This window comes from Aspergillus vadensis (assembly GCF_003184925.1).
Source record: "Aspergillus vadensis CBS 113365 unplaced genomic scaffold BO88scaffold_35, whole genome shotgun sequence".
In the NCBI taxonomy this organism is placed as follows: Eukaryota; Fungi; Ascomycota; class Eurotiomycetes; order Eurotiales; family Aspergillaceae; genus Aspergillus; species Aspergillus vadensis.
Genome location: NW_020292073.1, coordinates 286,825 through 299,396, shown reverse-complemented (window position 1 = coordinate 299,396; position 12,572 = coordinate 286,825). Strand labels below are relative to the sequence as shown.

The 12,572-nt window shown below is 47.1% G+C and overlaps 7 protein-coding genes across 7 annotated transcripts; 3 read left to right on the top strand and 4 right to left on the bottom strand.

Annotated features, from left to right (window-relative positions):
- Positions 1-865: 865 nt before the first annotated feature.
- BO88DRAFT_352348 (uncharacterized protein) lies at positions 866-2,549 on the bottom strand (the record flags this gene model as incomplete). Its single annotated transcript, XM_025703585.1, has 3 exons — positions 866-1,873; positions 1,924-2,077; positions 2,137-2,549. 3 exons carry the CDS (start codon positions 2,547-2,549, stop codon positions 866-868), a joined length of 1,575 nt encoding a protein of 524 aa, XP_025557729.1.
- Positions 2,550-2,789: 240 nt separating this feature from the next.
- On the top strand, positions 2,790-4,729 carry BO88DRAFT_408922 (putative C2H2 finger domain protein). The gene has a single exon (XM_025707831.1). It carries the CDS (start codon positions 3,014-3,016, stop codon positions 4,598-4,600), a length of 1,587 nt encoding a protein of 528 aa, XP_025557728.1. The 5' UTR covers positions 2,790-3,013; the 3' UTR covers positions 4,601-4,729.
- Positions 4,730-4,732: 3 nt separating this feature from the next.
- BO88DRAFT_194356 (putative R3H and G-patch domain protein) lies at positions 4,733-7,222 on the bottom strand. The gene is made up of 4 exons (XM_025701833.1): positions 6,052-7,222; positions 5,853-5,983; positions 5,393-5,766; positions 4,733-5,318 (listed from the first exon to the last, which is right to left on the bottom strand). Exons 1-4 carry the CDS (start codon positions 6,908-6,910, stop codon positions 4,865-4,867), a joined length of 1,818 nt encoding a protein of 605 aa, XP_025557727.1. The 5' UTR covers positions 6,911-7,222; the 3' UTR covers positions 4,733-4,864.
- Positions 7,223-7,843: 621 nt separating this feature from the next.
- BO88DRAFT_352339 (cysteine protease ATG4) lies at positions 7,844-9,303 on the top strand (the record flags this gene model as incomplete). Its single annotated transcript, XM_025703584.1, has 6 exons — positions 7,844-7,997; positions 8,076-8,260; positions 8,342-8,384; positions 8,435-8,603; positions 8,663-8,890; positions 8,946-9,303. The coding sequence occupies 6 exons, from the start codon at positions 7,844-7,846 to the stop codon at positions 9,301-9,303; spliced, it is 1,137 nt and encodes a 378-aa protein (XP_025557726.1).
- A 349-nt stretch (positions 9,304-9,652) lies between these two features.
- BO88DRAFT_430102 (histone H2B family protein) lies at positions 9,653-10,238 on the bottom strand (the record flags this gene model as incomplete). The annotated part of the gene is made up of 4 exons (XM_025709215.1): positions 9,653-9,743; positions 9,793-9,880; positions 9,937-10,008; positions 10,064-10,238. The coding sequence occupies 4 exons, from the start codon at positions 10,236-10,238 to the stop codon at positions 9,653-9,655; spliced, it is 426 nt and encodes a 141-aa protein (XP_025557725.1).
- A 624-nt stretch (positions 10,239-10,862) lies between these two features.
- Positions 10,863-11,727, top strand: BO88DRAFT_439151 (histone H2A; the record flags this gene model as incomplete). The annotated part of the gene is made up of 4 exons (XM_025709703.1): positions 10,863-10,915; positions 10,969-11,057; positions 11,110-11,313; positions 11,366-11,727. The coding sequence occupies 4 exons, from the start codon at positions 10,863-10,865 to the stop codon at positions 11,422-11,424; spliced, it is 405 nt and encodes a 134-aa protein (XP_025557724.1). The 3' UTR covers positions 11,425-11,727.
- Positions 11,728-11,741: 14 nt separating this feature from the next.
- BO88DRAFT_398451 (NADH dehydrogenase [ubiquinone] 1 beta subcomplex subunit 9) lies at positions 11,742-12,341 on the bottom strand (the record flags this gene model as incomplete). The annotated part of the gene is made up of 5 exons (XM_025705319.1): positions 11,742-11,833; positions 11,895-11,936; positions 11,993-12,071; positions 12,136-12,268; positions 12,322-12,341. 5 exons carry the CDS (start codon positions 12,339-12,341, stop codon positions 11,808-11,810), a joined length of 300 nt encoding a protein of 99 aa, XP_025557723.1. The 3' UTR covers positions 11,742-11,807.
- Between the last annotated feature and the right edge of the window lie 231 nt (positions 12,342-12,572).

Genomic DNA, 12,572 nt, shown 5'->3' with positions numbered 1-12,572 from the left:
AATTAGATTTATATAAATATATTGACCGTAGGAAACTTACTAGATAGATTAAATAAATATAATATATTTTAAAAATAATTTTATAAATAAATAAAACAGAGAAAAAGATAGAAAAAATTTATATTTAAATTTTTCCACATAAATTAGAAATATGTTTCTCAAAAAGAGCAGACTAATATATTTATTCTGAGTATATTATAAATTCAAAGAAAAGAAATATATAAATTAATAATACTAGTAATTTAATATTACTAATTTATTTAGTATTTTTCTGCGGACTTATTACTCGGAATTATACATATTAAATATAATATATTTAACCAGCTCTCCTGAATTATTTGATAATCATTTTATTAAATCTATATAAATTTTGACAAGAGATCATATATAAAATATATAAGAATTCAAGATATAATAAGAACCAGGAATATATATGTTAACAAATAATAATTTTTCATGATTTCGAAAAACAAGAATTTGGATAGCTTTAATTACTTAGTCTTAGGATATACATAAGTTTTGTATGGCTCTTTTAAAATACGGATCCCAGCGCTTCCACCTGCGGGTCTCAAACAATAGTAGAATATATGGGCAGAGGGAGTAAGCAATATAATATAATAGAGCTTGTTCTTTATCAGTCTTCAGGATATTCATCCCTGATATTACTGACAAATGTCCTCGTTTCCCAATCCCATCTTTTGAAATGCTTCCCTGCCACTGCCACGAGTGTTGAGGGCAATTCTGAGACCTCGGGACCCATCAGCTCAATATTCTCCTCGGCCACATAACGAACACTTTTATCTTCAACTCTTGAGAGCAGGAGTTAGCTTTACCCTATATATAAGATCAATACTTGTAAAAGAGCTTACAGCACATGATAGAAGCTCTGGTGCCTACCACCCTGTAAGCGATCTATTCCCATCCTTCTCATCCATTGCTCACCAGCGCCGCACTCCGTGTCCCAACCTGTTATGATGGCTCGATAATCATACCGGCGATGTCTAAATACCTGCCCAACGCGGTATTTTACTTCCCTCCGCTGAGAAGAGCGCCTCTTTACCTGTTTAGGTATTTCGTCCGCTGCTCGCATCACATGGAGACTCTCCAGAATATGCTCATACTCGGGCGTCCCATGAAGCAGAGGCACCACGTACTGTTCAATCAAGTGGATGTCAGATGGGAACTCCGTAGCAAAAAGCTCCATTAACCATAGCAGATTATGTCTGACGTCAGTAGGCCGAGCACGATCCGAAAGCAACAAAGAGGACCAAATTGCAGCATACTTCGCACAAACGACATCCACTGGTGTTAGGCGCATATCTGGAAACCGAGTCATACGTTGGACCGAGTTCAGAATGTTTTTGCTGCACCGAAGGACGACTTCTGAAGGGTGGGATTCGGCCAAGAAGTTCGCCCGCTCGACCGCAGTGACACCTAAGAAGTTTAGTTGATACTCTAGATCTGTGATTGGAGTTTCCTTCTCTGAGCGGAACGGATCCATATAGATTGGGCTGCCGCGTGTCCCGTCTTCAATTACATTATCGTCCATATCATAGCCGATGGGCGGCAGGATAATCACATGGACATGGAAAGGAAAGCCGCATGGCCGGGCGTTCAGACCGATCCGTTCAGCAACGTAGCAATAAATAGTTGCCGAAATCAAAGGAAGTGAATTGTGCTGAGGGTCATTCAAAGCAATACCTAGAAAGTTGTGCTCCAAGCAATGGTAATCTTTTTCTTCACCAATTCCGGTGAGATTATTTGCCCTCAGGAACTTTGCAACTGCCCTGGCTTTATCACGAGACGTGAGCTGGTGGATGTCTGGACAGCTGATAGGAAGTAGCGAGGCAATCGAGTCCAGTCTATCGCTGAACTGGAGTTGTATTAGATAGCAATGTCCATTCAGGCCCTGCAGTCACTTACCTCCTCCAAACTACCAAAATCGCTTTCGGGTCTAAAAAGGTCGAATGCACCTAATGCCCTATAAAGAGACACCTCCTCGCCATTTCTCAGTTTAGCCCATTCTTGTACAGCGAAACCTCGATGAAGGCAAGTGAGGAGCGCCTCGGCATAATATCTTATTTCAAAGAAATATAGTTAAAACGAGATGCCGTCTCATGGATAGACAGAACAAACCTCCTTGCCAAGTAATCTTCTACATTGGATTGAATCTCAAGATTGTGTAGAAGGGCATCTTTGGCATCATAACCAAGCCCTATAATCTTTCGAATTTTCTCGATTCTTCCCGTTTGATTTGCAAGGATGCTGTCCAGAAGCCGACAAGTCGCGCGGTATTTTAAATGCTTTAGTATGTAAAGCGATTTCCAATCTACCGCAGGAATAGGGCTTGCAAGCTTCGCTGGTAGCCCATGTTGCCGGGCCCAGTGCTTAAAATGGCTCAGGCAATAATATCGCCATAATAAAGGCTTTGTTGTTACCCCGCGGAATCGGCGAGCTGTCTGTTCTAATGCGGCAGCGGAACGGGGTGGGCAGTAGCAAAGAATATGATGTAGTAACTCTTCGGGTAAATAGTCCAGAGACGGAACCATTCCGGTACATGTGACACAGCAATAGACGACGACAATTGAGACGAAAGAAAGGCTGTCCTTAGACTATCACAAGTTTGTGCCGCTCATCTGAGTCCATCTGGGTGGGTGCAAATCGGAGCCAAGCGAGCTCGATCCTGAGCGGGGAGTTCTGCCGTACCAGTGCTCTGTACCCCAACTTCTATAAACAATCTTGACACCCCTGCGCAAAATCCATTCTTCACCTCCTCATCACGGAAGACCATTATTCGGACCCATGGGGCAATTTCAGTCTTCGACGAGCGAAGAGAACGCCAGCTCTTCGGCTGGATCACCTGATAAGAAACTTGATTATTACGAACTTTTACAGGTGAATTGGGACGCATCTGCAGAGGAGTAAGCTTGCCTTGCCTGTTGGTTTTTCCCTGTGTTTTGCGAATGAATTGTTTCTTGAGAACAGGGCACGCAGAATGGGGAAGGAGAAATGAATGCGGGCCTCGAAGGAGACACTTGGTGGGATGAGCAGCGAAGGTATCCTGAAGCCACTAACGCCCCTTACTCCCTTTAGAATCAAAAAGGCGTACAGAAGAAAAGCCCTTGAGTTGCACCCGGACCGAAATTATGGAAATGTGGAATCTGCTACAAAGCTTTTTGCAGAGGTCCAGTCTGCTTACGAAGTGCTTTCAGACCCTCAGGAGCGTTCGTGGTACGATAGTCATCGAGATGTCTTGCTAGGAAGCCAAGGTAGTTCTGGCAACTCTGGCAGTCCACATAGTTCGCGCACGACTACTGCAGACGATATCTATAGGATCTTTTCTAGGTTCAGTCCACAGATGGAATTCTCAGATTCCCCGGATGGCTTCTACGGTGGTCTTCGTGAGGTCTTCTCACGACTTGCTGCGGAAGAAGAGATCGCTTGCCGTGGGGAGAATATGGAAATCATCTCTTATCCGACGTTTGGGTGCCGGGGGGATGATTTTGAACAAGTTGTACGCCCATTCTACGTTGCATGGGGCGGTTTCTCAACAAAAAAGTCGTTTGCATGGAAAGATGTCTATCGTTACTCAGAAGCTCCAGATCGTCGTGTTCGTAGACTGATGGAGAAGGAAAATAAGCGCCTGAGGGAGGAAGGCATTCGTGAATTCAACGATGCTGTTCGATCACTCGTAGCTTTCGTCAAAAAGCGCGACCCGCGCTACAAGACAAGCACTCAAAGTGAGTCACAGCGCCAGGAATTCCTCCGACAATCTGCTGCCTCCCAAGCTGCGAAATCACGGGCAGCGAATCAGGCTAAGCTGCGAGACCATATCACGCAAGACTGGGCAAAGTCGGAGGAATTTGAAGATGACGAGACAGTGAGTAGTACTGAGACAGAACTGGAATACTTCGAATGTGTTGTGTGCCGCAAAAGCTTCAAGAGTTTGAATCAATTTGAGGCACACGAGCGAAGCAAAAAGCACGTCAAAGCTATTAAGCAGCTTCAAAAAGAAATGAGGAATGAAAACAAGCAGCTGGGACTAGCAGGAGATTCATCAGAGTATGAAGCTCAGGCTGCTATGACGTTTGTCCCAGATGATCAAGCTATGCATGTATCGAATGCCGACAGCACACACACGTCAGGCAGCTTAGTCGGCAATGATGATAATGAAGGTGGCATACCAACACCAAATAATGCCGGTGAGAGCCAGAGTGAATGCGTATCTCACGAAAGCCTAGGGGGATATATCGGGCAAATTTCAGAAAGTGAAATTGACTATGCATCAAGAGATGTTGTCGAAGGTCGACTCCAACTGACCGGTGATTCAACGCAGGATACGACTGATGCGGCTGCTAGTCTGTCTTCAGATTTTACGCATCTAGAGCTTGACCCCTCCAAGCCAGCCGTTCAGAAATTGGGCAAGGCTAAACAAAAGCGCTTAAAAAAAGCGGAACAGGCAAAAGGACAGTCCCTAGGCACGCAGTGTACGACATGCAGCGCTTCCTTTCCTTCACGGACCCAACTTTTTTCACATCTAAAAGAGTCTGATCACGCACAGGTGAAAGGGGTCACTCGGCATAAAAAGAAAAGGGTTTAGAAGTTCTACTTTGGTTTCCCTTGGAGGTTTGCGCCTTCCAAAAGCTTATATATCAACACCTGGCACTAATCGTGGCCTTATATCAAGTACATATTTCATTATCAAAGATTCAATACTACCATATCGGATAGTGTGTTCACAAGTATTTCTCGAACAAATCAGTAGACCTCTAACCATAGCATTTAGGTTAAGGAAGACAAAGACTTGTAAGGGAAAGGAAGCCGAGACTACCAAGTTGCTCTGACTATCGCTTGCACATGCTACTTATCCTAACCCAGCCCTCGAGTTCTTCACAACATGTGCAACAGGTAAAAGAATACCTTTGTTATTCATAGAACCAAGAGGAGTGCCAATGCTCCATCCCATTTTCTCAAGCATAGCCCTGCCCTTATTCTCGGCACCAATTTCAGGTGCCGATCCTCCGACGACATCACCATCCATGTAGGAAACCGTTGCATCGGTTCGCCCGCGGCGCGACTTGCTAGGCTTGCTCGGCTTCGAGTCCCGGAATTTGAGCCCGCGTTGCCCACGCCCATTTGATAATATACGATCCATTTGAGATACTGTTTTGGATGAATATGCAGGAGTCCGTGAGGTCTTGTGTACGATGGGAAACCTCGAGGATCCATTGCCTCGAGATTGCGATTTCATAGACAAGACATTGGCCAGCTCGTGGACCAGTTTGCGGTGTTGCTTCGACATGGGAGGCAAAGCCAAGCTGCAAAAACAGTGTCAGATATCATATACCAGAAGCAGTCTGGTCCACTGAGAGGGAGGAGGGATCATATGTACCTATTCCTTGATGAGAGGAGGAAATGTCGAATTTCGCTTCTCAGATCCTCGGTGCCTATTCCATTGGAATATTTGTCTTTTAAGGACGGATTTTGGCGGCCCCGGCCTAATAGGCCCTGGGAGCGTAGCTCTTCGCGTTTTTGCTTTCTAGCCTTTTTCTTAGCTCTGTCGTTTTGCCAGGCATTTACCAACTCGGACTCAAGTTCACTGTCTGATAGATTAATATCCAAGGACCGGCCCTTTCCTTTAGACTTCTTTTTCACGCTTGGTCGGTTGAAGTCCATGATATCGAATCCATAGTAGGGATCGAATTCCAATGCATCAGCAAAAGCCGTCGCAGACGCAAAGAAGCCGTTGTCATACGCGTGCAAGTTCTTCTCGGAGTCAGTAATGAAATTTCAAGGTGGTCCACTTGTCGAGGGGTGGATGTTAGCAGAAGTGGAATGGTTAGGTTTCCTACCTCAGATTTGTCTTCTTCTATGTCCTCTGTGTCCGAACCGTCTGACGAAGAGGTTGAGGCGATATCCGTATGAGAAATTCGGTTAACGGATACCTCTTGACTGATTTCTTCGTCCAAATGATTGTAGTGACCTTGGCCAGGTTAGTAAACGGCCACAGACGTGACGACCAAGAAAATTTAGTATTCTGATTCCACTTACACTCGGAATTATCATTTTCGCCGCACTCTTGCTCATCGCTCGGTGTCAGATTAACGTGTTGAGCCGAAGCCTCGTTCCGGCGCAGTTCCTTTTCAGCTGCAGAGTTCAGGCCCATAGCGGACGTTGGTGCCACCTTGTCGGCATTGTCTGACTCTTGAGCTTCATCCGGGTGCGGAGGGCTGCCCAGTATCCCCAATATCGAGTACTCGGTGTCAATATTATCTATGTAGTCAGCGAGTATGTCATCATCGTCTCTTTTCCATTTTTTGCGCCGCCGCTTATCGCTAGTAAGCGAGAAGTAATTTGGGCTATCGTCCATTTCCTGTGGGCATGTTTCTGTCTGTAGAGGCTTCGGAGCGGGCAATGATCTGGGCTCAGAATTTGAGGAAAGGGAACCTAGTTTGCTGTGCTCGGATGTTCTTGGTTGCTGACTACTGGAAATAACCTGCGTCCGGATATCCGAGGGGTGAGATCTGCCTTCCCCATATTGGTGTCTCCTGCCACGAAACACAACCTCATCTTCACTCGAATCGTCATGAGACTGCTTGGAAGAATGTTCCATTGAGTCCGATATCACTGTGGATTCGAAGTTGTCAAGTAACTCGACACAGAGGGGCGAGTCCTCGGGCCCCGGCCTGCGTTCTGACAGAGATGTAGCCGTCGCTTGATCACAATTCTGAGTCGTCCGAGTTTCCAGACTCTCTTCGCGTGCGGTTATCTCGATTGTGCTTGGGGAGGGTTGTGTTTCACTCTCCCGGTCGATGTCCCGGGCGCTCACAAAACGGACTGTTTGGTGGCGTAGTGAGGCACCAGTCCGCCAAAGGCTGCGTCCTTCAGTGTTGCGCGCTTCTTGCTGCATTGTAAAATGATTCTTGCCAAGGCCTTCGAAGAGTCAGTAATGTGACTGTAACCTGAAGTAGTGACAACTATAATAGAGTACCTGGAAGATCATCTGCCATTGTTTTCTGCTTCTTGTTCCGAACTTTTGCCTTGGATCGTGTCATCTTCCAGGCCTTCTCTTTCCGCTTGGCTTACTGGCTTTTCCCTTTGGCCTTATCCTAGTATATGTTGGAGGTTCTGGTGTCGGTTGGAAGACAGAAGGGTGTTTCGTCGATTTGATGAGGATAGGCGACTGGGGATGGTACCTTTACTGCCTCGAAGCTTAATCTAGTCCCTCGCTCTTGGCAGTGTTATCTGCGGTCTCATATCTTCACTTATGTAATGATGGCAGGCGGCGAAGGCGCCCGGCGGGGTACACCGGCGGGCTTTATCAATGAAGGTTTGGGTGGCCTTGATTCACTGAGAGACAGTATAGCCTAGTATCTTTCCCACATGCGATGTCAAGACTGGTCAGATTTACTATACTTTTCGATTTTACTGAGTCTTTGGTGTGAATATGTAAGGGTCTGTGGTAGATAGCCTTCTCTAAGCTTTTTCAGCTGTAGCAGCAACTCCCGCCCTAGCTAGCCCCGTGACTACAACTAATGCATAGATACTGTATGACCCCTCCTGGTCACACTAAGCTCCCTTTTGTGGTTAACTGTTCTTCTTTGGCCGCTACCGACCCTGTGATCTACCGCGTTGGGAACTGTCATAATATCACTCTTGGAGAGTGCGTTGCACTGTTAATGTCTCTCCCTCAGAGCCCCGCCATCTAGGTTGCCCATCTCCTACGGGCCGAGGATAATATATAGTGCAGACTTGTCCAGTGACGTACTGCAACACCAACCCCTACCGTCTCTGTCTGTGCGACCAGGGAAGCACAACCTAGACTATCAGAACAATAGCAGACATGAACACAGTCGATATAGGACGGTGCAGCAAACGCATCGTACAGTATCTCTGGGACCCAGAGCCCAGGAATGACGAAGATCCTACTTCCTCGATATGGTGCCTAGGGATAGAGTATCACCCCGAGAAGGATGTCAGCCCTAGAAGAGAGACACGTAAGCCCAAGCAAAACATAATCACCCATGTTTGTTAAAAGACACGTTTGTTCCAAACCATACTGATACCGGTGCCAGCCGACCAGAACAGCGCCCGAGATAACGCGACGGAAACGACCAACTATCGGAAACCATCAGAACATGCGTGGCCCGAGTCGTTCCTGTTGGACTTTGAATCAAGAATCTGGATGACCTATAGGTCCAATTTCCCCCCGATACCCAGGGTCGAGGGAGACGACAAAAGTGCATCAATGACACTGGGGGTACGCCTAAGAAGCCAATTAGTAGATACGCAAGGATTTACATCTGATACTGGCTGGGGCTGTATGATACGCTCCGGTCAGAGCCTGCTGGCAAATGCACTATCTATGTTGGTCCTAGGACGTGGTACTATCATTCACGCGCTTCACTTGAATGTACTGCTAACATCCGACCAGACTGGCGCCGTGGAGCGAGGTTCGAGGAAGAGTCACAGCTACTGTCTCTTTTCGCTGACATACCAACTGCCCCCTTCTCTGTACATCGGTTCGTCAAGCATGGCGCCGAATCGTGTGGGAAGTACCCAGGGGAATGGTTTGGGCCCTCCGCAACGGCCAAGTGCATAGAGTATGTCCCGCATTGCATCTAGCAACTAATTCAAAGAAGTAGACTGAACAACGAAACAGAGCACTTTCGTCACAGTGTAAAAGTCCCACACTCAAAGTTTACGTCTCAAATGATACATCGGAAGTTTACCAGGACAGGTTCATGAATGTCGCCCGAAACTCTTCCGGTGTTTTTCAGCCTACCCTAATACTGCTAGGAACAAGGCTCGGCATCGACCACATCACCCCAGTCTATTGGGATGGCCTAAAAGCTGCATTGCAGTTCCCTCAATCAGTCGGAATTGCAGGGTATATTGCCCACCCGTGAGCTATTTCTCCTCATCATAGCTGACGTCATCACTAGGGGACGCCCGTCGGCGTCACACTACTTTGTTGGAGCCCAGGGGTCACATCTATTCTATCTAGATCCACATTATACCCGCCCTGCGCTTCCAGACCGCCAAGGAGGCGACCTATACTCGAAAGAGGAGGTTGATACTTATCATACTCGGCGCCTGAGAAGAATTCACGTGCGGGACATGGATCCGAGCATGCTTATCGGCTTCCTCATCCGTGACCAGGAAGATTGGGACGACTGGTTAAACCGCATACAAGCCGTCAAGGGACGGCCGATAATCCATGTACTCAAGCAGATGAATCCTGACCACGATCAGGAAGCACATGCACTTGACCAGGTTGAAGCGCTGGATGATATCGAATAGCTCCTGCTGTCAATAAATTTAGTTGAATTAACCTTAGTATCCAGCCTAGAACCGATGCACCACTGCGTTGTAATCTTATAGACATGCAACTAGGCAATTTGATATTCGAATTCTGTTGAGGAAGGTAAACCCGCGCAACCAACCCCACATCCGAGTTATGTTACACCGCATTCACGTCACAAAAAAAGCAACCATAAACATTTGGCCCGAGGGGAAAAAAGAAATAAAGCCATCCCATGACACATTAGAATCCCGCAAACACCCTGTAACCCACCACCTCAAAACCGTAACAGATGACGAGGTAGCAAAAGAACAATCCTGCAGAAAGAAAACAAAGAAAGGAAAATGCTTATTTGGCAGACGACGAGTACTTCGTGACAGCCTTGGTGCCTTCGGACACCGCGTGCTTCGCCAATTCACCGGGAAGGATGAGCCTCACACTAGGAGATATTAGCTATTTGCTATCATTTCGATCTAGAAAGCACTTACGAGGTCTGGATCTCCCGTGAAGAGATGGTGGACTTCTTGTTGTAAGCAGCAAGTTTCGAGGCTTCGGTCGCGACACGCTCAAAGATATCTAGGACGCGTTAGGTTTTTGCTTGAATGTAGACATCCGTTCGTTTCACAGCATACCGTTGACAAAAGAGTTTAGGATGGACATAGCGCGAGTCGAGATACCGGTATCAGGGTGGACCTGCTTCAAGACTGCGAAAGTCAATAATTATCATCTAAGACGAGACGTGTTATTAAAACCACTCACCCTTGTAGATGTAAGACGAGTAAGTCTCCTTCCTGGTCTTTCCACGCTTCTTCTTGTCGCCAGAGGCAGCGGCAGCAGTCTTCTTGCCGGCTTCCTTCTTCTCAGCGGGAGCCTTGCCGCCAGCCGGGGCCTTGCCACCGGTGCTGGGCTTCTTCTCAGCGGCTTTGGGAGGCATGTTGAAAGATTTGAAATTAGGTATGAAAGATGAAGAGTTGTAATAAGAGTATAGGATACGGTGGGTGCGTTGACGTCGACAGAGGATAGAGTGAAGATGAGGATAAGAATGAGGGAGACGCGGTGACGAGGGAGGCGCGCTACTTATACTAGCTCGCAAATACTCAGTTGATCCTGAGTCCGCAAAAGAAGCAGAATTTCAATACGGTCACGCTTGTGTATGATCTGTATGATTAGATGAGGGAGAACGCGTCGTCCACTGTGGGGAGTTGACTAAGATCACGCTAATATAACCGTATCGAAACTAGAACAATTAATTACCACGCTTAACTGTATTGGGTGCGACCACGCGCGGAATCATACCAAACACTCTTTGCCAAGCTATGGGTGCGCCGGAGCATGATCTCATTTGTGATTGGCTGACCCCGCTAAGCGAGAGGGTGATCTGAAAGGCTCCCGGGTAGTCCAACGTCACCCTGATCGCGTTGTTATATATGTCCTCCGCTCCCTCGCGTTGGCCGTCAACCCTTTAGCACCGTATCCCGCTTATCGCCATCATCACTTGTTAAGTACAACTTCTTAATTAAACACCTTTAAAAAAAACACTCACATTCCACCTATCAAAATGACTGGAGGCAAATCTGGAGGCAAGGCCAGCGGCAGCAAGAACGCCCAATCGTATGCCATCCGTCCTCGCGTTTATTGGAGATATTGAACTGACAAAATCGCAGCCGCTCGTCCAAGGCCGGTCTCGCCTTCCCCGTTGGTCGTGTCCACCGTCTGCTCCGCAAGGGCAACTACGCTCAGCGTGTTGGTGCCGGTAAGTGATACTTGTTTTAAGAGTCTCGAAGATAAGTCTAACATCATAGTAGGTGCTCCCGTTTACCTTGCTGCCGTCCTTGAGTATCTCGCCGCCGAAATTCTCGAATTGGCTGGTAACGCTGCTCGCGATAACAAGAAGACCCGTATCATTCCTCGTCACCTTCAGCTCGCCATCCGCAACGATGAGGAACTGAACAAGCTTCTGGGTCATGTCACCATTGCCCAGGGTGGTGTCCTCCCCAACATCCACCAGAGTAAGTTCAAGCTCCATTTGAGAATCCAGCATGTGATTCTGACCATACACAGACCTTCTGCCCAAGAAGACCCCCAAGAGTGGAAAGGGCCCGGGAAGCCAGGAGCTGTAAACAATTTCTTTCTAATTTGGGTTCTCTGATTCGGCGCGGTTTGGTTCTCTTATTGATGTGATAACGGGGTTCTGGTCGGAACGTTTATGGCTCTGCGTTTTCTTTTTCTAGTTTCCACAGTTTATGGTTGTACATTATGTCTACGGGCATGGAATGATACCGACAGCATTTTCACGGATTCAATTTTCTACCCTAGTAGATACTGTAAGGAGTGCGCTCGCCAAGTGAAGGCCAAAAAGTGTTTGTTGAGCTGGTTTCACCTTAAAACGGCCCATTATCTATGCAATCTAAGTTCCGCGAGATATATAGATGTAGTAGTCAATTTGTTCTTATCTATGGACCTAGGAATACAAGATAACTGCGCAAAGGAACTGCAGTCATACTCAGTGTGCCGAGCTGTCCGAAGCAACTAGTAGATATTGCTGCGTCAATATTCGATATATTCAGGGAGCCATTATCGGTTCACTCACGGGGCAATTGAGGGGCGGGAATGTTTCTCTCGTATTTGCTGCCTATAGGAATGTTAGATCAAGAAATCCGTTTCATAAAGGCCTCTGGTCAGACTTACCACCCGGGGCCGTAGGTGCGCGGTAAGGGTCAGGGTGTTTCCATGTCTCTAGGAGCTTTTCTGTCTCTTGAAGCAGTACCTGTCCGGTTCACCGTCAGTTCTTTGGACACTAGTTGTTCAAGGCAATGAAAGGCAGCACTTACCTTCTGCTGACGGGGGTCGCGAACATCTTTGTTGGCCTCGAAAAGTGAGCGGATATACACAGCTTGTCCTCTCCAGATATGGCGGTGAACGGCCCAGTCAAGGGCCAGTTTCAGGGACCGTCGATAAAGTGAACTGGACAACAAAGTCAGGATATCTTCCATTCGCTCTTCCTTCGGTCAACCTACGCGCCAGCGTTGAGAGGCATCCTGAGTTTGCAGCAGTTTCGTTCCGTAGGCGTGAGTTATCTTAAGACACTTCTCTCTCGGGTCTGCCGTTTTTGTGCACCACGGCTGTCTGGTTGTAGTCTATATTGATTTTTGCACGGAGTTTACAGCTCGTTCAGTTACCTAGCCGTTAATGATCCTATGCGGGTCACAAAAGTACCAAGTTGGTGTTTTTCGACGCCCGAAGTAGCGTAATAATAATACTCCGTTCA

Bases quoted from the DNA above. Each gene is read 5' to 3' on its own strand.
- BO88DRAFT_408922 (XM_025707831.1), top strand. From the start codon at position 3,014: ATGCGGGCCTCGAAGGAGACACTTGGTGGGATGAGCAGCGAAGGTATC.
- BO88DRAFT_194356 (XM_025701833.1), bottom strand. From the start codon at position 6,910: ATGCAGCAAGAAGCGCGCAACACTGAAGGACGCAGCCTTTGGCGGACT. The intron at 5,984-6,051 runs GTAAGTGGAATC...AACCTGGCCAAG, and splicing joins CGAAAATGATAATTCCGAGT to GTCACTACAATCATTTGGAC. The intron at 5,319-5,392 runs GTACATATGATC...CTGTTTTTGCAG, and splicing joins CTCCTCTCATCAAGGAATAG to CTTGGCTTTGCCTCCCATGT.